The 25,162-nt window shown below is 42.2% G+C and overlaps 1 protein-coding gene across 2 annotated transcripts; it reads left to right on the top strand.

Annotated features, from left to right (window-relative positions):
• The first annotated feature begins 18 nt into the window (after positions 1-18).
• LOC115110714 (dual specificity mitogen-activated protein kinase kinase 4-like) lies at positions 19-22,513 on the top strand. Of its 2 annotated transcripts, XM_029636576.2 has the most exons (13): positions 19-382; positions 1,324-1,359; positions 2,860-2,892; positions 4,791-4,893; positions 11,049-11,220; positions 11,600-11,719; positions 11,876-11,995; positions 12,102-12,153; positions 12,323-12,450; positions 20,908-20,985; positions 21,129-21,277; positions 21,596-21,641; positions 21,802-22,513. In XM_029636576.2, the coding sequence occupies exons 1-13, from the start codon at positions 238-240 to the stop codon at positions 21,913-21,915; spliced, it is 1,296 nt and encodes a 431-aa protein (XP_029492436.1). In that variant the 5' UTR covers positions 19-237; the 3' UTR covers positions 21,916-22,513. The 2 variants fall into 2 exon arrangements, with proteins under 2 accessions (XP_029492436.1, XP_029492437.1); XM_029636577.2 differs by lacking the exon at positions 2,860-2,892 and having other exon boundaries at positions 20-382.
• Positions 22,514-25,162: the final 2,649 nt, after the last annotated feature.

The following is a 25,162-nucleotide window of genomic DNA, read 5'->3' as shown; positions in this document are numbered from 1 at the left end:
CCTGACTGAATAATCTTTATTTATCCACCATCTTTGGTCTCGACTCTATGTGGAAAGGGGGTTACTGGACTGTCAAACACTGTCCCGATTTCGTACTGTTTGTTGGTAGTTACAGTCTTGTCCGGTAGCGCTCTCTACAACCACATTTGAGTCGAATAAGTCTAGCCAGTTTGATTATTCTCCAGTCTTGTTTTGTAAGGGTGAAGTTGCTCTCTGCATTGCAGCCTAGTGCTGCTGATGGAATTCAAACACACAATGGCGACACCCAGCCCCAACAACTCAACAACATCTACCAGCCACAACAGCAATAACGCAGGATCTACAGGCTCACATCACCATCAATCCCAGTCGCAACACATAACAACAATGAGCAGTATGCAAGGTAAGGATTGTAAAATACCAGCTTGTTAAAACTAGATATTTTTTTGTGAGTGGTGTTAATGGGAGTAACCTAATGACTATACTAACGAACTAGCTACCTATATTGGCTAGCTATCTACTTACTAACATAACTTGCCTCAGTTGTATTCACACACTATTACTAGTTTGTTAGTTAGTTAGCTTGGTGTCTACAGTTAACGTTAGCTAGTTACTGTCAAAATCAGTTGCCCTCACAACCAAAACATTGTCTTCTAAGCAAATAACGGGTTCTGAAAATGTGTGTTAGAAATAAGTAACACCAAAAACAACGTTAACTAGCCACCGCTTACGTTAACTAGTGAATAGTTAGTAAGTAAGTTAACTCGCTTGCTGGGTAACGTTAGCTAAGGTTGGCTAACAAGCGGCATTGCTAGTTAGCCTAAATAACGTTAGCTAGCTAGAATATAAGAAGGCCTGTCATGATTTATCTGGATCTGGTCATGTGTTTACTGTCTTTCAATGTCAGGTTACCTCTAACTAGCTAACTACAATATATTGCCGTTCTAAAAATAACAAGCTCATTTTGGGATGTGTTTGGGGAAATTCATTGTATCTACTAACATGCTACTGTAGCAGTTACCATATAATTCCAGTCATTGCACTAACTCTAGTTAGCATTAGCTTGCGAAACTACCTCAACTACTGGATGCAGAGACAATGTTATCCATGATTTGATCTGACTCTTGTGAAGTGGATAAAGGGCTTTATTATTAATGTATTACTAAAATCCCGAAGTATCCTAGGCCAGGCAGTTATTGGTAGCTCAGTGAAACTGTTGCATGAGCATCTCTTAGATTTCAAATAACTTTAATTTACATCCACCAGAAGAAATCTGTTAAATTTCCACCCAATGCATCATTAGCTAGCTATGTTTTTACAAACTATATTTTTTTTAACTTACAGAATCCAACACGTGCTGGAGATGTCAGAGTGAAACAGGTAGCTAACGTTACTGTCAATATTACACATTTTATAAAGACAATATATTTACATTTTTTGTTGATGCTTTAACAATAACTGTCGTAGCTCGTTAGTTTTTGGGGGATCTGGTTCTATACTTTTGCATGCCGTTCTCAATCTGATATTTAACAGGTAGTAAATTAAATAAATCTGTTGTGGTCCACTTCTGTCACTGTCAAAGTATTGAAACTACATTTCTGTGATATTTTTCTTCCCTTTCCTTAATGCTACTAACTTCCCATAACCCTCCTGACTTGATGCTGATCGATGGTGAGCTGTCCCAAGAATAGTTTCTTCAATTGTCATTGTCTCTCCCTGCCAGGATCATTTTGTGGATGCATTTAATTTTCTATCTCACACCACTCCATTAAAAAAAAACATTTGTAGGTTGTTATTTTTATAGGTCTACCCCAATTAGCTCCACTGAATCTTCCTGAGCTAATCCTCAATCATACCAAAGTTATCTTGGTTGTTTCTGGCTATATATGTGTGCATGTAGATTAACCCCCCCCCCCCCCCCCCCCCATATGCAATACATTTTTCTGTTTTCTGTGTGGTGGAATGCTCAGCTTTAACGTTTACCAGTTCACTGACGTGGGGCCAAGTTGTAAAAGTTCAGTAGTTCACTCAGAAGAAAATAATTTGAGTGTCACGAGGCCATAGCCACATTTGTTTACAGGGACATTTCAAAGTGCAGTGTTACATTTTACAGTGAACAGAAAACAGAACAAAACACGGTCTTCCAGATTTGAATAATAAATATGTTTTTAACTCTTCAGTTATTGGTTGGTTTCTTTTGGAAAAGTGCATACAACATGAATACAATAGGGTCTGGGAAATGTACCATCTATAGCATAGGTTTACATCTCTTGCACTTGTCTTCTCTATGTTTTTAGTAGGCCTTCCTTAGCACCAGTGCCTATTCAGCCAGTTGTCTCTGTGTTCAAATTGTATAATTTGGGGGGCTTACGCAAAGGAGCTTTTCCTGCTTCAAACTAAGTACATTTATGATTATTAACTCTAACATGCAACATTGATAACAAGGCTGCTGCAATTTCAGCTGGTAACATCTGATAAGTACCCTAATTATTTAGTTAAGTATTGCATGTAGGTTAGGCCTAGATAAAATTTTTCCGGTCAGGATTTCTTCAATTGGGCTAGTTGGTCATGTTCTAGTGTGTGTAGTAGTTGTTGTCCACACTTGGTATCAAACTGTGATTCATAGACCTTTCCAGTAATGAAGCCCCATTTAGCAAAATCAAGTTGATTTGAGATACTTCAAATAGCTGTCAGTCATGGTGGTGCCGGGTGTTGGGAAACAGTGCTGCATCGTTCCCTGGTCTAAACTGAAGCTGAGAAGAACAGTGTTTGTTTTCACCACGTTTCCTAATAGAACTTGATTGTTTTTTGTTTATCGGTCAAACCGTAGCCTAAATATAGGTGAAATATGAAAAAGAAATGTTCTCTTCTCACCTCTAGGGTTTCAGATAAACCTGTCTGGAGCTCCCCCAAGTAAGCCAAACCTCTTTTGCTACAGTACCAACAGTTCTCAACCCTTTGCTTCCGCCTGATGGTCTGGTATGGGGGAGTCTGTCCTCTTTTCTCAACTAATCCAAGTGAAGAGTTGTTGGGGTCTAGTAGGCTTGTGCCGGTTTTGATAGTTACGGCTAGTAGTTGAGGCTAAACATTGATTATCCTAGAGTTAGAGTGCAGCTTATGTTGGTCTGTGATTTAAGACATTAGGTCATAATATTTTACTGATGCAAGTGAAAGAAAGACTTGTCCAACTGTGAGTTTTATTGATTTAACTTCTCTGTAGTTTAAAAAACAACAACAGTTGGTGTTAACCATCCTGTATGTTTTTACCTTACTATTAGTTATCACCAAACAATTTAGTTTCATAATGTTTATTTACCAAGACGTTCCAACCCATATTCTGATCATCCATCATCGGCACAAGCCTAGGGCTAAGAGCTTCCATTAGCATTGGTGTATATAGATTCACACTTGGCTTTCAACTGGTCTTTACCACTCTTTGGTTTGGCCTTCTACACAAAATAGCACTGTGTTGGAAATGTATTTTATCTTGACAGACGTGTAGTCCTTTTGCTTGTATTTATTAATTAGGTGTGTTTTTAATAAATATTGTAATGGAAGCTCTACCTTTTTTTTAGTTTTAGCATTTTTAGTCAGCTTGCTACTAACAAGCAAAACTAGCTAGTAATGCTTGGGGTTTTGCCACATTGTTTTCCAAACCAGTTTGCAGCTGTTTTGTTTTTGAACACTTAAGTGATTTTTGGCATGAGCTGTACTTAAACACTTGCCTGTTGAGACATGGAGACACTAGTGTAATTTGCAATAGCTTGTGCCATTTTATTGGAATTTGAATACATACATTCTTGTGGTGTTTTGGGTGGAGATAACAGAATGCATCCTTCATTTCAAGGTGAACTCAGAACAGTTCTACTTGGGAAGCTCCTTCTCCCCTGGCAAGATTTTGTAGTCTGTAGTGTAGGCTATTTGACTCTTATGTATGGTTATGAGTCACATTTGGTATTTTCAAAGAGTTTCTGTCAGAACAATGCTTTTGTTGAGTTAGAATCTCATTACACAATGTTGTCATGTTTCACAGTCTCTGGGTAGTAGCCTAAATAAAAAATGTAAAAATCAAGGAAGAAATGGTCCGTTTTTAATTAAAATTCTCACCTATTCCCTCATTGTTTCAATTACCAAGCAAAACCTACTAAAACATGGTAGGTGAGTGTTGGATTGTAGCTAAGCCTCCATCCTGAATAGCCATAGGATGTGATCTAGTACTAGGCTATGGTTTAGAGCAGGTGTCTACTGAGAAGTGTATGCCTCTGCATCAACTTCAGTGAACTGGTTAAAGTATATAACTACCATCTGCAATGAGTCACTGGTACAACCAGGACATGTCTTGTAAAAATACCTCCAGGGGGTTTCTGTTCCTGGCCACTGAGGCTATAGCATACACATATTTGATTGAGAACCTGTTATTAGACCTACTCGTGATTCATTTTAATTTGGTCAAGACCTGTTTTGTTGACTATCCCATATAGTTCAGTATCAGCCTAAATCTAAAAATCAGCATCTATAGAAGAAATGTATGTTCTCACAGAGAAATCTAAAGAGGGATGCCTTTGGTAAGAAGCAGGTCATTACTCTTACATCAATCGTCCCTAGATGTGGATTGCATGACTTCAGTAAATGTACTTGAATACTCTTGTTAAATTGACCTCTCCATTGCTTTACTGGTCTCATTCTGTGGTATGGTAACTGTTTGTTTTCATGTTGTCTTTGAGTGTGTAAGTGTTGTTTTCTGGTTCTTGGCTCTACACCTGCCATAGATGTCTTGTGTGCAATCTGACATAAACACTCTTCCCTATCAGGTAAACGCAAAGCACTGAAGTTAAATTTTGCCAATCCCCCGACTAAACCAACGACCAGATTCACTCTGAGTACAGCAGGACCCCCATTCCAGAACCCCCACATGTAAGTTGACCTCTGAACTTTGCAATGGATGTGGTTTTCTGAAGATGTACATGGAGCGAAATTTGCATTAGCCACAATGCAAACTCCTGCATAATGAATTGTTATATGACTCTGCACTCTAGTCTACAGTCTGCTGAGACTCTTCATCTACAAAGCCACACATTGTCAATGTAACATTCAGTACTGTATAGGTACCCAGGCAATCTGTCACAATAAAGACAGGCTAAGTGAGGTTGGAATGATTAGCAGTTGTTGTATTTCTATCTCCACCTGCCCTTGGAAAACAGAGCGTAACTGAATGTAGCCTCAAGTACCTGTTTGGGCAACACCATTGTAGTGAATGTGAATAAGCCCTGTGTCTTGGCTGTGTAAGTAGAAGATAACATGAGCCTGCTAAGTTACCCTGGACAAGCAAATTACTGATGCTGGATAATGCAAACTGAACAAACGGATGTCAACTAACCATCCTTTTTCAGGTGCAGTATCATATACAGTGGGACAAAAAAGTATTTAGTCAGCCACCAATTGTGCAAGTTCTCCCACTTAAAAAGATGAGGCCTGTAATGTTCATCATAGGTACACTTCAACTATGACAGACAAAATGTGAAAAACAATCCAGAAAATCACATTGTAGGATTTTTCATGAATTTATTTGCAAATTATGGTGGAAAATAAGTATTTGGTCACCTACAAACAAGCAAGATTTCTGGCTCTCACAGACCTGTAATTTCTTCTTTAATAGGCTCCTCTGTCCTCCAGTCGTTACCTGTATTAATGGCACCTGTTTGAACTTGTTATCAGTATAAAAGACACCTGTCCACAACCTCAAACAGTCACACTCCAAACTCCACTATGGCCAAGACCAAATAGCTGTCAAAGGACACCAGAAACAAAATTGTAGACCAGCACCAGGCTGGTGAGACTGAATCTGCAATCAACTGTGGGAGCAATTATTCGGAAATGGAAGACATACAAGACCACTGATAATCTCCCTCGATCTGGGGCTCCACGCAAGATCTCACCCCGTGGGGTCAAAATGATCACAAGAACGGTGAGCAAAAATCCCAGAACCACACGGGGAGACCTAGTGAATGACCTGCAGAGAGCTGGGACCAAAGTAACAAAGCCTACCATCAGTAACACACTACGCCGCCAGGGACTAAAATCCTGCAGTGCCAGACGTGTCCCCCTGCTTAACATTTAACATTTAAGTCATTTAGCAGACGCTCTTATCCAGAGCGACTTACAAATTGGTGCATTCACCTTATGACATCCAGTGGAACAGTAGTGCATCTAAATATTTTAAGGGGGGGGGTGAGAGGGATTACTTTATCCTATCCTAGGTATTCCTTAAAGAGGTGGGGTTTCAGGTGTCTCCGGAAGGTGGTGATTGACTCCGCTGTCCTGGCGTCGTGAGGGAGTTTGTTCCACCATTGGGGGGCCAGAGCAGCGAACAGTTTTGACTGGGCTGAGCGGGAACTGTACTTCCTCAGTGGTAGGGAGGCGAGCAGGCCAGAGGTGGATGAACGCAGTGCCCTTGTTTGGGTGTAGGGCCTGATCAGAGCCTGGAGGTACTGAGGTGCCGTTCCCCTCACAGCTCCGTAGGCAAGCACCATGGTCTTGTAGCGGATGCGAGCTTCAACTGGAAGCCAGTGGAGAGAGCGGAGGAGCGGGGTGACGTGAGAGAACTTGGGAAGGTTGAACACCAGACGGGCTGCGGCGTTCTGGATGAGTTGTAGGGGTTTAATGGCACAGGCAGGGAGCCCAGCCAACAGCGAGTTGCAGTAATCCAGACGGGAGATGACGAGTGCCTGGATTAGGACCTGCGCCGCTTCCTGTGTGAGGCAGGGTCGTACTCTGCGGATGTTGTAGAGCATGAACCTACAGGAACGGGCCACCGCCTTGATGTTAGTTGAGAACGACAGGGTGTTGTCCAGGATCACGCCAAGGTTCTTAGCGCTCTGGGAGGAGGACACAATGGAGTTGTCAACCGTGATGGCGAGATCATGGAACGGGCAGTCCTTCCCTGGGAGGAAGAGCAGCTCCGGTCTTGCCGAGGTTCAGCTTGAGGTGGTGATCCGTCATCCACACTGATATGTCTGCCAGACATGCAGAGATGCGATTCGCCACCTGGTCATCAGAAGGGGGAAAGGAGAAGATTAATTGTGTGTCGTCTGCATAGCAATGATAGGAGAGACCATGTGAGGTTATGACAGAGCCAAGTGACTTGGTGTATAGCGAGAATAGGAGAGGGCCTAGAACAGAGCCCTGGGGACACCAGTGGTGAGAGCACGTGGTGTGGAGACGGATTCTCGCCACGCCACCTGGTAGGAGCGACCTGTCAGGTAGGACGCAATCAAGCGTGGGCCGCGCCGGAGATGCCCAACTCGGAGAGGGTGGAGAGGAGGATCTGATGGTTCACAGTATCTGAAGGCAGCCGATAGGTCTAGAAGGATGAGAGCAGAGGAGAGAGAGTTAGCTTTAGCAGTGCGGAGCGCCTCCGTGATACAGAGAAGAGCAGTCTCAGTTGAATGACTAGTCTTGAAACCTGACTGATTTGGATCAAGAAGGTCATTCTGAGAGAGATAGCGGCCAAGGATGGCACGTTCAAGAGTTTTGGAGAGAAAAGAAAGAAGGGATACTGGTCTGTAGTTGTTGACATCGGAGGGATCGAGTGTAGGTTTTTTCAGAAGGGGTGCAACTCTCGCTCTCTTGAAGACGGAAGGGACGTAGCCAGCGGTCAGGGATGAGTTGATGAGCGAGGTGAGGTAAGGGAGAAGGTCTCCGGAAATGGTCTGGAGAAGAGAGGAGGGGATAGGGTCAAGCGGGCAGGTTGTTGGGCGGCCGGCCGTCACAAGACGCGAGATTTCATCTGGAGAGAGGGGGGAGAAAGAGGTCAGAGCACAGGGTAGGGCAGTGTGAGCAGAACCAGCGGTGTCGTTTGACTTCGCAAACGAGGATCGGATGTCGTCGACCTTCTTTTCAAAATGGTTGACGAAGTCATCTGCAGAGAGGGAGGAGGGGGGAGGGGGAGGAGGATTCAGGAGGGAGGAGAAGGTTGCAAAGAGCTTCCTAGGGTTAGAGGCAGATGCTTGGAATTTAGAGTGGTAGAAAGTGGCTTTAGCAGCAGAGAGAGAAGAGGAAAATGTAGAGAGGAGGGAGTGAAAGGATGTCAGGTCCGCAGGGAGGCGAGTTTTCCTCCATTTCCGCTCGGCTGCCCGGAGCCCTGTTCTGTGAGCTCGCAATGAGTCGTTGAGCCACGGAGCGGGAGGGAGGACCGAGCCGGCCTGGAGGATAGGGGACATAGAGAGTCAAAGGATGCAGAAAGGGAGGAGAGGAGGGTTGAGGAGGCAGAATCAGGAGATAGGTTGGAGAAGGTTTGAGCAGAGGGAAGAGATGATAGGATGGAAGAGGAGAGAGTAGCGGGGAGAGAGAGCGAAGGTTGGGACGGCGCGATACCATCCGAGTAGGGGCAGTGTGGGAAGTGTTGGATGAGAGCGAGAGGGAGAAGGATACAAGGTAGTGGTCGGAGACTTGGAGGGGAGTTGCAATGAGGTTAGTGGAAGAGCAGCATCTAGTAAAGATGAGGTCGAGCGTATTTCCTGCCTTGTGAGTAGGGGGAAGGTGAGAGGGTGAGGTCAAAAGAGGAGAGGAGTGGAAAGAAGGAGGCAGAGAGGAATGAGTCAAAGGTAGACGTGGGGAGGTTAAAGTCACCCAGAACTGTGAGAGGTGAGCCGTCCTCAGGAAAGGAGCTTATCAAGGCATCAAGCTCATTGATGAACTCTCCGAGGGAACCTGGAGGGCGATAAATGATAAGGATGTTAAGCTTGAAAGGGCTGATAACTGTGACAGCATGGAATTCAAAGGAGGCGATAGACAGATGGGTAAGGGGAGAAAGAGAGAATGACCACTTGGGAGAGATGAGGATCCCGGTGCCACCACCCCGCTGAACAGAAGCTCTCGGGGTGTGCGAGAACACGTGGGCAGACGAAGAGAGAGCAGTAGGAGTAGCAGTGTTGTCTGTGGTGATCCATGTTTCCGTCAGTGCCAAGAAGTCGAGGGACTGGAGGGAGGCATAGGCTGAGATGAACTCTGCCTTGTTGGCCGCAGATCGGCAGTTCCAGAGGCTACCGGAGACCTGGAACTCCACGTGGGTCGTGCGCGCTGGGACCACCAGATTAGGGTGGCCGCGGCCACGCGGTGTGGAGCGTTTGTATGGTCTGTGCAGAGAGGAGAGAACAGGGATAGACAGACACACAGACACATAGTTGACAGGCTACACAAGAGGCTACGCTAATGCAGCCAGTACATGTCCAGGCCCGTCTGAAGTTTGCTAGAGAGCATTTGGATGATCCAGAAGAAGATTGGGAGAATGTCATATGGTCAGATGAAACCAAAATATAACTTTTTGGTAAAAACTCAACATGTCGTGTTTGGAGGACAAAGAATGCTGAGTTGCTTCCAAAGAACACCATACCTACTGTGAAGCATGGGGGTGGAAACATCATGCTTTGGGGCTGTTTTTCTGCAAAGGTACCAGGACGACTGATCCATGTAAAGGAAAGAATGAATGGGGCCATGTATCGTGAGATTTTGAGTGAAAACCGCCTTCCATCAGCAAGGGCATTTATTTACCTTTATTTAACTAGGCAAGTCAGTTAAGAACAAATTCTTATTTTCAATGACGGCCTAGGAACAGTGGGTTAACTGCCTGTTCAGGGGCAGAACGACAGATTTGTACCTTGTCAGCTCGGGGGTTTGAACTTGCAACCTTCCAGTTGCTTGTCCAACACTCTAGCCACTAGGCTACCCTGCCGCCCCATTTAAGATGAAACGTGGCTGGGTCTTTCAGCATGACAATGATCCCAAACACACCGCCCGGGCAACGAAGGAGTGGCTTCATAAGAAGCATTTCAAGGTCCTGGAGTGGCTTAGCCAGTCTCCAGATCTCAACCCCATAGAAAATCTTTGGAAGGAGTTGAAAGTCCGTGTTGCCCAGCAACAGCCCCAAAACATCACTGCTCTAGAGGAGATCTGCATGGAGGAATGGGCCAAAATACCAGCAACAGTGTGTGAGAACCTTGTGAAGACTTGAAGAAAATGTTTGACCACAAAGGGTATATAACAAAGTATTGAGAAACTTTTATTATTGACCAAATACTTATTTTCCACCATAATTTGCAAATAAATTCATTAAAAATCCTACAATGTGATTTTCTGGATTCTTCTCATTTTTTCTGTCATAGTTGAAGTGTACCTATGATGAAAATTACAGGCCTCATCTTTTTAAGTGGGAGAACTTGCACAATTGGTGGCTGACTAAATACTTTTTTTGCCGTATGTATGTATGTATGTATGTATGTATGTATGTATGTATGTATGTATGTATGTATACTGAACAAAAATATAAACGCAACATGTAAAGTGTTGCTATCATGTTTCATGAGCTGAAATAAAAGATTCCAGAAATGTTCCACACGCACAAGAAGCTTATTTCTCTCATTCTGTGCACAAATTTGTTTACATCCCTGTTAGTGAGCCCTTTACCCCTTGTCGAGATAATCCATCCACCTGACAGGTGTGGCAAATCAAAAAGCTGATTTAAGATTTATGATCATTACCCAGGTGATCCTTGTGCTGTGGACAATAGAAGGCCACTCTAAAATGTGCAGTTTTGTCACACAACACTATGCCACAGATGTCTCAAGTTGAGAGGCAGGATGCAATTGGCATGCTGACTGCAGGAATGTCCACCAGTGCTTTTGCCAGAGAATTTTAAAGTTAATTTCCCTAAACCACTTCCAACGGCATTTAAGATTATTTTTTTTGTCAGTATGTCCAAACGGCCTCACAACCGCAGACGTGTAACCACGCAAGCCCAGGACATCCACATTCAGCTTCTTCACCTGTGGGATCGTCGGAGCCTATGCCCTCCCAGGCCCACCCATTGCTGTACCCCTGCCCAGTTATAGGAAATCCATAGATTAGGGCCCAATTTATTTAAACTGACTGATTTCCTTATATGAACTGTAACACAGCAAAATCTTTGAAATGGTTTCATGTTGCATTAACATTTTTGTTCAGTATATGATTGAGGTGAAATTAACTCAACTAAGATTGTGTTTCTTATGTCTCCCACCTATTTCTGTGGCCAGAGAGAGGCTGCGTACGCATAGTATCGAGTCGTCAGGGAAGTTGAAGACCGCCGGTGGCGATTGTGACTTCACGGCTGAGGACCTCAAGGACCTGGGGGAGATTGGGCGGGGTGCTTACGGCTCTGTCAACAAGATGGTGCACAAGCCCAGCAACCAGATAATGGCTGTCAAGGTGACTGCCCCTTACTGACCTCTTATTGACTAAACTACAGGAAGTGTTCAGGGCAAGATTTATGCCCGCTCATCAGTCTTAGGCTATATTGTGAAATGAACACTCAATAATCATCATAATCACCAAAGTGTAACTGACTCCCATTGCAGGATATGGTAACATGTTGCTCATGGTAAGGGGAGGAAGGCTTGTAATAATGGCTGGAACAGAGCGAATGGAAACCATGTGTTTGATGTTGATGCCTTTCCACTAATTCCACTCCAGCCATTTACCACGTGCCCGTCCTCACCAATTACGGTGCCACCAACCTCCTGTGACTTCCAACCATGGTCGCAATTGAAAGCAACATGCATCTGATTACAATGTGTCTCTCCCACAGAGGATTAGGTCAACGGTTGATGAGAAGGAACAGAAGCAGCTGCTAATGGACCTGGATGTGGTCATGAGGAGTAGTGACTGTCTCTACATAGTTCAGTTTTACGGGGCTCTTTTCAGAGAGGTGACCATGCAAGTTTTTCACTTCTTTGTTTTGTTGATTGATTTCTATACATAGGAAATGCATTGGATGTCAATCAATCATTCTGTGTAGTTAGCAATAAGCAGTGTATTATCTTCACAAGGTAATGTTATGTCTTACGATTCTTTTCTTTGTCAGGGGGACTGTTGGATATGTATGGAACTTATGTCTACCTCCTTCGACAAATTCTACAAATATGTATATTGTGCTTTAGATGATGTGATTCCAGAGGAAATATTAGGCAAAATAACATTAGCTGTAAGTTTTCATGCATTTTCTCCTTACATAATTTACACTGATTAATTTGACAGGAAGGGTACATATTTCTCTATATTAATTTAGTTGCTATGTGTTTTCATTACAGACTGTGAAAGCACTTAACCACTTAAAAGAATACTTGAAAATAATTCACAGAGGTAAGACGACTCCAAATGGAGACCTTGTTCTTTATTTCCTCATTTGAGATGTGTATTGCCTTATTACCTCACAATGCTCTATTTACTGTACCACAACAGAAGTGGCACTTCCTTTACCCAGAACTCTTAGCCTAGCTTTGTCATGTCTTCTATATGTTTCTCATCTCAGACATCAAGCCATCCAACATCCTCCTGGACAGGAATGGCAACATTAAGCTTTGTGATTTTGGCATCAGTGGGCAGCTGGTGGACTCCATTGCCAAAACCAGAGATGCAGGGTGCAGACCATACATGGCAGTAAGTGATGTATGGGGATTTTGGTGCAATGTTTCATTAATAGCTGAAAGACAAGACAAGTGGAAGATGTACAACTAAGGCTCTTTCTAAGAATACATTTCACTTTCACATGATCCAGTACATAATAAGAATTCAACTGTTTTGGTACTTAGTGACTTAGTGGTGATCGTCAGTTGTAAGGAGACTGTGGTTTTGTTGTTATTGAGGGGAGGCAGGTAGTTAAGATTGTTGGGCCAGTAACCGAAAGGTCGCTGGTTCAAATCTCTGAGCCGGCAAGGTGGAAAAATGTGATGTTCTCCCACTTGAGCAAGGCAGTTAACCCCTAACAACAACTGCTCCCCGGGCGCTGATGAAGTGGATGCCAATTTAAGGCAGCCCCCTACACCTCTCTGATTCCCCTTTCCTTATTGTTGATGGCAGCGTTGGTAATTATATTATGGTCGCTACTGATATCTGTTCTTGCAGATGCTTGTTGTCTTGTTCCTACTTTGGACTAGATGCAGAGGAATCTCATGCCGTCTGTGTGTATGTGACATGGTTGTTGTCTTGTTCCTACTTTGGACTAGCTGCAGAGGAATCTCATGCCGTCTGTGTGTATGTGACATGGTTGTAGTCTTGTTCCTACTTTGGACTAGCTGCAGAGGAATCTCATGCCGTCTGTGTGTATGTGACATGGTTGTTGTCTTGTTCCTACTTTGGACTAGCTGCAGAGGAATCTCATGCCGTCTGTGTGTATGTGACATGGTTGTAGTCTTCCAAACTGCTGGCAGTGCAGTTGAATGAGCTCATCGTGTCATCATCACAGGGTTAATTTTCTGGCGGTGGTATTGCTGAAGGGAGCCGCGGCCCCTCCAGTTTCCATTCTAAATTTGGCATCTCCCTATCAGGACGTAGGGCACACCTCTGCCAAATCTCTGTCACGCATCTATCAGAAGGCCGAGGAAGGGCTGGGTTACTTCATTCATGTCTGTCAGAATAAAGCTGTTTGGGTTGGTGCTCCCACAGCTGTGAGCTCACAGTGCAGGAATCCAACCCACATGGCTCCAGTTTCCTTTTTCAAATATAAAAATTGCAGACCTGCCAGGTGCTTCTTGCTTTAGCACCATTTGTCTCTGTTTGGTCTAGATATTAGAGAGGGATTGATTTCACTTCAATGGAATATTATGTACTACACTACAATTAAGTAGGTTAGATTTGGTTAATGGTATTTGGTTCAGGTGACAGTCTAGCTCTGTTCCCCTCTGGTTGTTATGATTTAGATCATTTAGCTGGCAAGTGGCCACATGTCTGAAATGTTTGTTGGAATATGCTCACTAATTATTTTGCACACTGTAGTGTCAGGTTAATTTTGCTACTACCATTATGTACCAAAGCATTATTTAATCCACAGTTCAGTCATTTTAATTAGCAATTACACATCTAAATTAAATGTGCATCGATGTCGTTTTGAGTTGATATACACTGAGTACAAAACATTAGGAACACCTTCCTAATATTGAGTTGCATCCCCTTTTGCCCTCCAAACAGCCTCAATTCATCAGGGCATGGACTCTACAAGGTGTCAAGTGTTCCACAGGGATGCTGGCCCATGTTGACTCCAATGCTTCCCACAGTTGTCAAGCTGGATGACCTTTGGGTGGTGGACCATTATTGAGACACACAGGAAACTGTTGAGTGTGGAAAAACACAGCAGCGTTGCAATTCTTGACAGACCTGTGCACCTGCCAACTACTACCATACCCTGTTCAAAGGCACTTAAATATTTTGTCTTGCCCATTCACCTTCTGAATCGCACACATACACCAACCATGTCTCACTTGTCTCAAGACTAAAACGTTCTTTAACCTGTCTCCTCCCCTTCATCTACACTGATTGAAGTGGATTTAACAAGTGACATCAATAAGGGATCATAGCTTTCACCTGTTCAGTCCGTCAAGGAAAGAGCAGGTGTTCTTAATGTTTTATACACGGTGTAGTAGGTCGGAGTAGTTGTGTTTTGAGTTCATAACATGTCTGAGTAACTGTGTGCTGTCTCCTAGGTGAGAGCTGGGCAGCCAGATCTTTTTTTAGTCTTGGCAGAGGTGAGCTGATGCTGTAGCCACTATGCCATAAAACACATCAGTGCTGCGGTCAGGGAATTCTGTCCCACTGCTGTGAATGGGTGACATCATCATCTATTTCTGGTGCATGAATGAATGAGCCAGAGGAGAGGAGGTGCTCCCTTCACTCAGCAGCATGGCTGTAGGAAGTCTGCTTCTGATGACCTGGGCACAGTTCGGAACCACTGCATTTTTTTATATGTCTGGAGGTGAGGTCATACGTGAAGTAACTGGCTGAAGTGATTATTATGAAAGGTGTGTAGAACCAGGCAATGAGGACATGGACAGGGTTTTCCGTAGGGCTGTCCCAGACTAAAGATTAATCTTGGTCGACCAAGAGTAGTCTTTTCTTTCGACCATTCTATTGGTCTAAAATGTTTACATTGATATTTTTTTCATATACACACACTGTGTTTTTAAAATGAACTGTGTATTGAGCTTGTCTGGTACTTTAAGCACAGTTTGATTGAAATAATGAACATACACACACGACTCGAGGGAGCCAGTTATCAAGATCGTCTGCCCCCCGCTGGCTTTCCTGGATTCTGCGTTATGCTCCTGAAGTTGCCGGTAATAGGCTACACCAGGGGCCGACAGCCTTTTCCATTTGGAGTGCCAATTTATTTGACCATTTCTACCGATCTGCATGCCAGTTATGATTTTCATATGCTCATTTTCATGGAACAGTTTCATTTCATTTATAATGGTTTTTGTATCTCAATCTCTTTGTCATGTGGTTAATCTAAATTCTATCTAAATGAAAACAATACTACAAATATAAAATAACTTCTATTGCCAATGATGTAAGAATAGCCTACATAAAACCAACAAATAACAACATTGCAGCCTGCAGGTAAACAATATCCTGATTTAAAAATAAATATCCTATAAATCACATTGGTTACGCGTGGCCTGTGCAACAAACTTGAAACGTATCAACAGTCCGACCCTAAGCTCGTGCTAGCCAACTTGCAACATTGCATCAAATATTCTGGGCCCTCAGTTTCCCACGACAGGGACATACGCAGCTGTAGGCTAATTGTGCAAGGGAAAATAAGTAATCTGGTATTTTATGACGTTTCCACTGGATCAGAGCATTACATTGTTTCCTTTCATGCCAAGTGGTTATCGGAAAAGAGAGCGCTGGATTTATGTTCTAACACGTTCCTATTGTCATTTTCAATGGATTCTAAAAACAGACTCTCTCTACTTGCAGTTTAAGGTTAAGAAAAAATTACTTTGAGAAGCTCCACAGCTCATTAGTATTTCTGATTGTCTTAATCCACCATCACTATCAGACATCTGAAATGAGCACATTTATAGGCCTACATTTGCCCGCAGTCCAGGTAACCTAGGCCTACTTCTATATGCGTAATCGGGTGTGCTCCAAACAAAAAAACTATGAATAAATGGACAACTCTTAAATGGCATGAAATAAACCAAAACTTGTTTCTCACACGTGTAGCATAGGTGGTGAGCTCTGAAAATGTGTCCACTCTGACAATGGGAACGGTAAACGACTAATAATATATTGAGCCCATTAGCAGAAATTACCGTAACCCAACAAACATTGTAGATTAGACATTATGGGAATTAATGGTAAATGTAGGCTACTACTGGTGATTTATATGTAATGGAGAATTGATATACACTAATAATGAGGGTAAACACAATGAAGTTATGAAACAATGAACGCGCAAGAGCGCATTCTCGAGAGACGTGCATTTTAGTAAAGATTATGGATATACTGATAAAGCACCAAAAAAACAGATTGCCGCCGAATTGGGCCTCTCTGATCTTAGCCACACTCCCCTTTTCATAGGAACGTGGCATCCTAGAGTCCTCCTCAATGGATTAGTCCACTCAGAGTAGCGCAAATCAGACAGGTGTGCCATAAAATAAATATTTACGACTGCTCGACTAAAAACATCTCAGTTGACCCAACAGCCTATCGACTAAATGGGGTCAGCCCTTGGGTGTATGTTGTATTCTGTTGAATAGACACAATTGAGTGCCTATGATAATTAATGCACTCAATAATACAGTCCTCACCATATGTATTTGGACAGTGAATCTATTCAAGACAAAGGAGATGATTGTGGAGTACAGGAAAAAGAGGACTGAGCACACCCCCATTCTCATTGACGGGGCTGTAGCAGGTTGAGAGCTTCAAGTTCCTTGGTGTCCACATCACCAACAAACTAACATGGTCCAAGCACACCAAGACAGTCGTGAAGAGGGCACGACCAAACCTATTCCCCCGCAGGAGACTGAAAACATTTGGTTTGGGTCCTCAGATCCTCAAAGGGTTCTACAGCTACACCATTGAGAGTATGGTTGCATCACTGCCTGGTATGGCAACTGCTCGGCCTCCGATCGCAAGGCACTACAGAGGGTAGTGCGAACGGCCCAGTACATCACTGGGGCCAAGCTCCCTGTTATCCAGGACCTCTATACCAGGTGGTGTCAGAGGAAAGCCCTAAAAATTGTCAAAGACTCCAGCCGCCCTAGGCATAGACTGTTCTATCTGCTACCACACGGCAAGCAGTACCGGAGCGCCATGTCTAGGACCAAGAGGCTTCTAAACAGCTTCTACCCCCAAGCCATAAGACTAAGAACACCTAATCAAATGGCTACCCAGACTATTTGCATTGCCCCTCTCCCCCTCTTACACCGCGGCTACTCTCTGTTATCATCTATGCATAGTCACTTTAATAACTCTACCCACATACATATTACCTCAACTAACTGTATATAGTCTCACTATTGTTATTTTACTGCTGCTCTTTAATTACTTGCTACTTTTATCTCTTATCTGTATTTGTTTTCTTCAGCTGCATTGTTGGTTAGGGGCTCGTAAGTAAGCATTTCACTGTAAGGTCTATCTATACCTGTTGTATTCGGCTCATGTGACTAATAAGATATGATTTGATAGTGATATTTAGGTTTGATACCGGAGCTCCGAGGCATGCTTCGAAAGCTGCTTAGCGATCACGTTGAAGCAGTGTGCCGATGCATGTATCTTTTGTCAGAAGTATGTCATCAGTTATATCCCACGCTTTGTTTGATCACGTGCTTTTTCAAACCGTGTGTTGCAAAATGCGAGATCCCACTGATTTCCTGGTTCTGGTGCTTTCTTCAAATCCAAGCTGCTTTCAAACACCGACTTCTACTGGACACTGTACTTACAAATGTAGTTAGGATTTTGCATATGTAGTTTCACCTGACTAGTAGTTTAGCAGATAGACTAGGGAACTATGGAACATACAGTATTTGTATTTATTATGGATCCCCATTAGCTGCTGCCAAAGAAGCAGCAATTCTTCCTGGGGTCCAGCAAAATTAAGGCAGTTTATACCATTTTTAAAAACATTACAATACATTCACAGATTTCACAACGCACTGTGAGCCCTCAGGCCCCTACTCCTCCAACCACCACATCTACAGTACTAAATCCATGTGTATGTTATCGTGTGTGTGTGTGTGTGTGTATGCATGTATGTGCCAATGTGTGTTGCTTCACAGTCCCTGCTGTTCCATAAGGTGTTTTTTTAATCTGTTTTTTAAATCTTTTACTTCTTGCGTCAGTTACTTGATGTGGAATAGAGTTCCATGTAGTCATGGCTCTATGTAGCACTGTGTGCCTCCCATAGTCTGTTCTGGACTTGGGGACTGTGAAGAGACCTCTTGTGGCATGTCTTGTGAGGTATGCACTATGCATGGGTGTCCGAGTTTAGTTTAGACAGACAGCTCGGTGCATTCAACATACCTCCAATATCTCTCATAAATAAAAGTAGTGATGAAGTCAATCTCTCCTCCACTTTCAGCCAGGAGAGATTGACATGCATATTATTCATATTAGCTCTCTGTGTACATCCAAGGGTCAGCCGTGCTGCCCTGTTCTGAGCCAATTGCAATTTTCCTAACTCCTTTTTTGTGGCACCTGACCACACGACTGAACAATAGTCAAGGTACGACACAACTAGGGCCTGTAGGTCCTGCCTTGTTGATAGTGTTGTTAAGAAGGTAGAAACTAGGGCCTGTAGAACCTGCCTTGTTGATAGTGTTGTGAAGAAGGTAGAAACTAGGGCCTGTAGGTCCTGCCTGGTTGATAGTGTTGTTAAGAAGGCAGAGCATCGCTTTATTATAGACTGACTTCTCCCCATCTTAGCTACTACTGCATCAATATGTTTTGACCATGACCGTTTACAATCTAGGGTTACTCCAAGCAGTTTAGTCATCTCAACTTGCTCAATTTCCATATTATTTATTACAAGATTTAGTTTAAGTTTAGGGTTTAGTGAGTGTTTTGTTCCAAATACAATGCTTTTAGTTTTAGAAATATTTAGGGCTAACTTATTCCTTGCCATCCACTCTGAAACTAACTGCAGCTCTTTGTTGAGTGTTGCAGTCATTTCAGTCGCTGTAGTAGCTGACGTGTTGAGTCATCCGCATACATAGACACTCTGGCTTTACTCAAAGTCAGTGGCATGTCGTTAGTAAATATTTTAAAAAGCAAGGGGCCTAAACAGCTACCTGGGGGAATTCCTGATTCTAACTGGATTATATTTGAGAGGCTTCCATTAAAGAACAGCCTCTGTGTTCTGTTAGACAATTAACTCTTTATCCACATTATAGCAGTGGGTGTAAAGCCATAACACATACGTTTTTTCCAGCAGCAGACTATGATCGATAATGACAAAAGCTGCACTGAAGTCTAACAAGACAGCCCCCACAATCATTGTATCATCAATTTCTCTCATCCAATCATCAGTCATTTGTGTAAGTACTGTGCTTGTTGAGTGTCCTTCCCAAAAAGCATGCTGAAATTCTGTTGTCAATTATTGTCTTTCATAATTTGGTCCAATATACTTGGATGTGGAGTTTCAGCATTTGTTGCTGGCGTGTCATCCCTAAGTTTAATGACTTTTTCCCATTGGCAAGATAAGCAAAGTATTTTGCAATATCACTGGGCTTTGTGATGAATGAGCTCCATTCAATGAATGGAGCATAGTTGGCTTTTTTTTCCCAAAATGTAATTTAAGGTGCCCCAAAGCTTTTTTTAATATCATTCTTTATATTCATAGTGTAGTTTATTTTTATCTAGTTTAGTCACATGATTTCTTAATTTGCAGTACGTTTGCCAGTCAGTTGGGCTGCCAGACTTAATTGCCATACCTTTTGCCTCATCCCTCTCAACCATACAATTTTTTTCAATTCCTCATCAATCCAATGGGATTTAAGTGTAGTCATTTTCTTAATGGTTGTGTGCTTATTTGTAACTGGAATAAGTTGTTTCATAAATGTGTCAAGTGCAGCGTCTGGTTGTTCCTCATTACACACCACAGACCAGCAAATATTCTTTACATCAACATATGAATCGCTACAAAACTTCTTGTATGACCACTTATACACTATATTAGGCCCAGCCTTTGGGACTTTGGTTTTCCTAGATATGGCAATAATATTGTGATCACTACATCCTATGGATTTGGATACTGCGTTAAAGAAAATGTCTGCAGCATTAGCGACGTGCGAGTATGAGGTCTAATAACATTGAAGAGACACTATTTAGAAAATTATTTTGTGAAACCACACTTTCTGCACTGTTCAAATTTGTTATATTTAGTATAGTAAACGTTTCTGTCTTAAGCATCCTAAATAATTCCATAGATTCCGTTTTTGAGAAATAGCTAACTTGAAGGGCATAAAAAGAAGCCTGAAGTCTGATGTGACCCTGGTATTCCAACCGATCATATGCTACTAAATCCAATGATTTACCGTTGCGCCACTGAATTTTTATGAAAACAGTGGAGAAAACAATATTCTCTGATAATCACACGCAGATGCCACTAATGTACATTGTGAACAGATGATGACGCTCTGTTTAATGAACCATTTTTCGGTGAAAGCACCAACGCCTTTCCCATCACTACTATTCACCATTCGCTTACAATTGAACAAGACCTGGCCTAAAAGTTCCCCCAAAAACTGCAAAAGCGTTTAGAGTTACAAGCTTGATACAGTTGTGTGAGAAATGATATGGAACCAAAAACAAACCTTCAGATTACTGTGATTTTGTCCAAATACTTGTGATTTCTTAAAATGGGGGAACTAGATGCATAAAGTGCTTTTATTTCAAAAGGATAAAACCGATACCCTCAAATATATGGTGTTATTTTATACTGTAAACACACTTGTCTCTCAAGTCTGTTTAGATTCCCCCCCCCCCCCCCAAGTTGTCTAATTTTGAACATTTTATTTGAATGTTTGTTCTTCATTTTAGTTTCTCTTTTAAAGGCCCATCTATGATATCACCATGATGAATTGTAACATGTTTTCCTTGTCTCTTCCACAGCCTGAGAGAATAGACCCAAGTGCCTCCAGACAAGGCTATGACGTCCGGTCAGACGTCTGGAGTTTGGGGATAACACTGGTGGGTCCTCAACCTTCTTGTCCACGTTGTCTTTAACATTCAACGAGCTATTTGAAGATACACTGAATGTTAAATCCACAAGACAAGATGGTATATTGTAACTGTAGACTCACCATGTTGTCTTTGTGGGGTTTGTTTTACAGTACGAGCTGGCGACTGGGCGGTTTCCCTACCCAAAGTGGAACAGTGTGTTTGACCAGTTGACACAGGTGGTGAAGGGAGAACCTCCACAGCTCACCAACTCAGAAGACAGGCAGTTCTCCCCCAAATTCATCAACTTTGTCAATCTGTGGTAAAGGGCAGATACAACTTCTGCTGGCACTGCTTCAATGTTATTCTCACGATGATATAGTATAAGTTGAAGTACATTGAATCACTGCAGAGCAATATTGTCAATGTAAACTACTGCATATTTTCGCAGTATTCACCCACAAATAATAAAATATGTGAAATTCACAAGGTAATCTTCTGCATGAGACATCCTCTGGATTTGATTTCCCCCTGGTGGACAAAGCATGTAATGTCTGTTTTAAGTCTCGAAGAGAACCGTGATGTGGTTTATTGCAGAGCAGAATTTTAATTATTTATTCCCTTTATTTATTCCCTTTAGCCTTACAAAGGATGAGTCAAAAAGGCCAAAGTACAAAGAGCTTCTGGTAAGTATGTACGTCCCGTGTGGCTCAGTTGGTAGAGCATGGCACCCACAATACCGGGGGTGGTGTATGCATACGAGTAGTATTAGTGTAATTGTATTACATGCAGAGATACTTATTGCCTGTACATATTATTATATGTTTCTGGTTCTCTTCAATACAGAAACATGCTTTCATTCTGATGTATGAGGAGCGCTCAGTGGATGTTGCCAGTTACGTCTGCAGAATCCTGGATCAGATGCCTACTTCTCCCAGCTCCCCCATGTACGTCGACTGACTGTAGAACAAGTAGAAACGGAAGCCTGGAACAGAAACAACAAAACAATGACCTAAAGAGTTGCTTCATCCCATCCTGCAGTGTTAAACTAAGACAGGAAATGTACAAATTAAAACACCACGTGTACTAAGACTGGTGATCAGTCACGTCTGTATGCTATCAACATTCTCACACTTTTCTCTATCCTACACACACACATACACACACACGCACACTTACATGTAAGTACAACTAGTAACTGAATGAATATACCATGGTCTTGGTTCACCTCAATGTGAGACCTCATCTCTAATGTGGATACAGTACAGTGATTTAAAATCTGGAAATGTATTTATAGTGTTTAATCACTTGTGGAATATATGATTTGGAGATACTGGAATCATGCTCTTTGACTCTTCCCATCTCGTCCATGTATGTGACTTTAAGAATTGTGGTTGGTATCTTAAATGAAACCTTGCTTCTTATGGTGTAAAGCAATTTAAAACATAACGGCATTGATGGACAGGATCATGTGGCCTCCATCCAATGTTGTGAGGGTGCTGCCGTCACTGTGCAATGGACTTTGTGCTGATTATATAAATAAAGAGAAATAATTGTGCTTTGAGAGACATTTAGTTACTCTGCATCTATTTGAGCTCAGGTTAATCCATTGATGTAAGAAGGCAAGCAACCACACAAACAAACACACTCACTGGCTCTCTCAGCCATGGCATATGCAACACTCTCTTTAAAAGCCAAGCTGTATGTATGTTTGGTGCTGTTGATCTGTAATTATTCATAATGCCATCTTGTATCCCTGTATATAGCTACACATTTATCTGTAATCAAATTGCCTACTGTTCTGGATGTTGCAACCGTTCTAATGGACCCGACCGGCCCCTAATTATTTCAGCTGATATGCCAGTACTTGTTTCTCAAATGCATGGCACATGAACTGTTTTCAGACTGTGATTGATTGACTCCTATAATATTCACAATGTACACAGAATCTAGAGGTTTAGTACACACAGTTCACATCTTTTTAGATTACCAGATATAATTTATTTTACTGCTGGTAAAATACTGTTACAGTAGTGAACTATTAAATTGTCTGGATATCATTGCATACAACATGCATTTAAATGTTTGCAGTTTTACTGTAGGACATTCAAAATAGAATATCTTGCTGGGCAGAATGTGTAAAATATTTAATGACCTGAGAATATTAAAATGAGCTTATGAAATAAGGATGTATCATTTTATTTGATCTTTCATCTGACTGAAAATATGAGTACATTTTGAGCTTGGTGTCACAGAAAAATGTAAGAACTATCCAACAAAACCTGTACAGGGATTTGCCTTACTGGTGTTCATACAGAGTTACTCTGGCAAGTGGCAATGGAGCATTTGAAACACATGAAGATCTTATTTACTAGTTTTCGCTTTTATAATTCATTATTTAGTCCATTCCTTTTGGTCAGGATAATTGCTGCACAATACAGGAAAGCAACGGCCTGTAAGTCTGAAAGCACAATATGAAGAAACATTTCATGTAAAAAATATTGATATTCAAAGAAATAGCCATGACAATATCTCAATAACTTATTTCAGGGGTCAACGGGTACAAGCTAGCAGGATAAATGGTCAAATGTGAAGGATAAATAGCCAGTGTGAAGAGTCTGTAGCCCTATAAATACAATGCCAAATTCATGATATTAATAAACATTTGGATATTGTATTTGAAATTCATAACATATATTAATATAAATATGACTATCCACATCTAAATGTTTATTTTTAACATGAATTTGCCGTACAATTTATCAGTCTACCAGACCTGCTACATATGAAGCTATTGATAAGCTCTGTTATATTACTGAAGGGAACGTTGTCAGATATGATTAGCGTTTATCAAAAATACTCCAGTTTATTGATTGGTTGTTTTATTACTATATTGCAAATCAATGCAAAAGAACATTGAGACCTCCCACATTTATTAATATTCAGCTGGCCCCTCCCTGGATGTTGTGTTACATTTTCTACAACAAAGCTTTCTTAGTGTCCAACAACCGTTCTCTACCCTTAACCTTGTTCTGAACTCCAAAACAAAGGTCATGTGGTTTGGTAAGAAGAATGTCCCTCTCCCCACAGGTGTGATTACTACCTCAAGAGTTTAGAGTTTAGAGCTTGAGGTAGTCACCTCATACAAGTACTTGGGAGTATGACTAGATGGTACACTGTCCTTCTCTCAGCACATATCAAAGCTGCAGGCTAAAGTTAAATCTAGACTTGGTTTCCTCTATCGTAATCGCTCCTCTTTCACCCCAGCTGCCAAACTAACCCTGATTCAGATGACCATCCTACCCATGCTAGATTACTGAGACATAATTTATAGATCGGCAGATAAGGCTGCTCTCGAGCGGCTAGATGTTCTTTACCATTCGGCCATCAGATTTCAATCAATCAAATGTATTTATAAAGCCCTTCTTACATCAGCTGATGTCACAAAGTGCTGTACAGAAACCCAGCCTAAAACCTCAAACAGCAAGCAATGCAGGTGTAGAAGCATGGTGGCTAGGAAAAACTCCCTAGAAAGGCCGGAACCTAGGAAGAAACCTAGAGAGGAACCATGAGGGGTGGTCAGTCCTCTTCTGGCTGTGCCGGGTGGAGATTATAACAGTACATGTCCAAAATGTTAAAATGTTCATAGATGACCAGCAGGGTCAGATAATAATAATAATTACAGTGGTTGTAGAGGGTGCAACAGTTCAGCAGCTCAGGAGTAAATGTCAGTTGGCTTTTCATAGCCGATCATTCAGAGTATCTCTACCACACCTGCTGTCTCTAGAGAGTTTAAAACAGCATTTCTGGGACAAAGTAGCACGTCCGGTGAACAGGTCAGGGTTCCATAGCCGCAGGCAGAACAGTTGAAACTGGAGCAGCAGCACGACCAGGTGGACTGGGGACAGCAAGGAGTCATCAGGCCAGGTAGTCCTGAGGCATGGTCCTAGGGCTCAGGTCCTCAGAGAGAAAGCGAAAGAGAGAGAGAGCATCCTCCACATACAACACCCGTTCTGCCAGTCACATTCTGTTAAAGGTCCCCAAAGCACACTCATCCCTGGGTCACTCTCTTTTCAGTTCGCTGCAGCTAACGACTGGAACGAGCTGCAATAAACATTCAAACTGGACAGTTTTATCTCAATCTCTTAATTCAAAGACTCAATCAAGAACACTCTTGCTGACAGTTTAGTCTGCTTTGCATGATGTA

Source organism: Oncorhynchus nerka, linkage group LG26 (genome assembly GCF_034236695.1).
Source record: "Oncorhynchus nerka isolate Pitt River linkage group LG26, Oner_Uvic_2.0, whole genome shotgun sequence".
Lineage (NCBI taxonomy): Eukaryota > Metazoa > Chordata > Actinopteri > Salmoniformes > Salmonidae > Oncorhynchus > Oncorhynchus nerka.
This window is presented reverse-complemented; position numbering and strand designations above follow the sequence as displayed.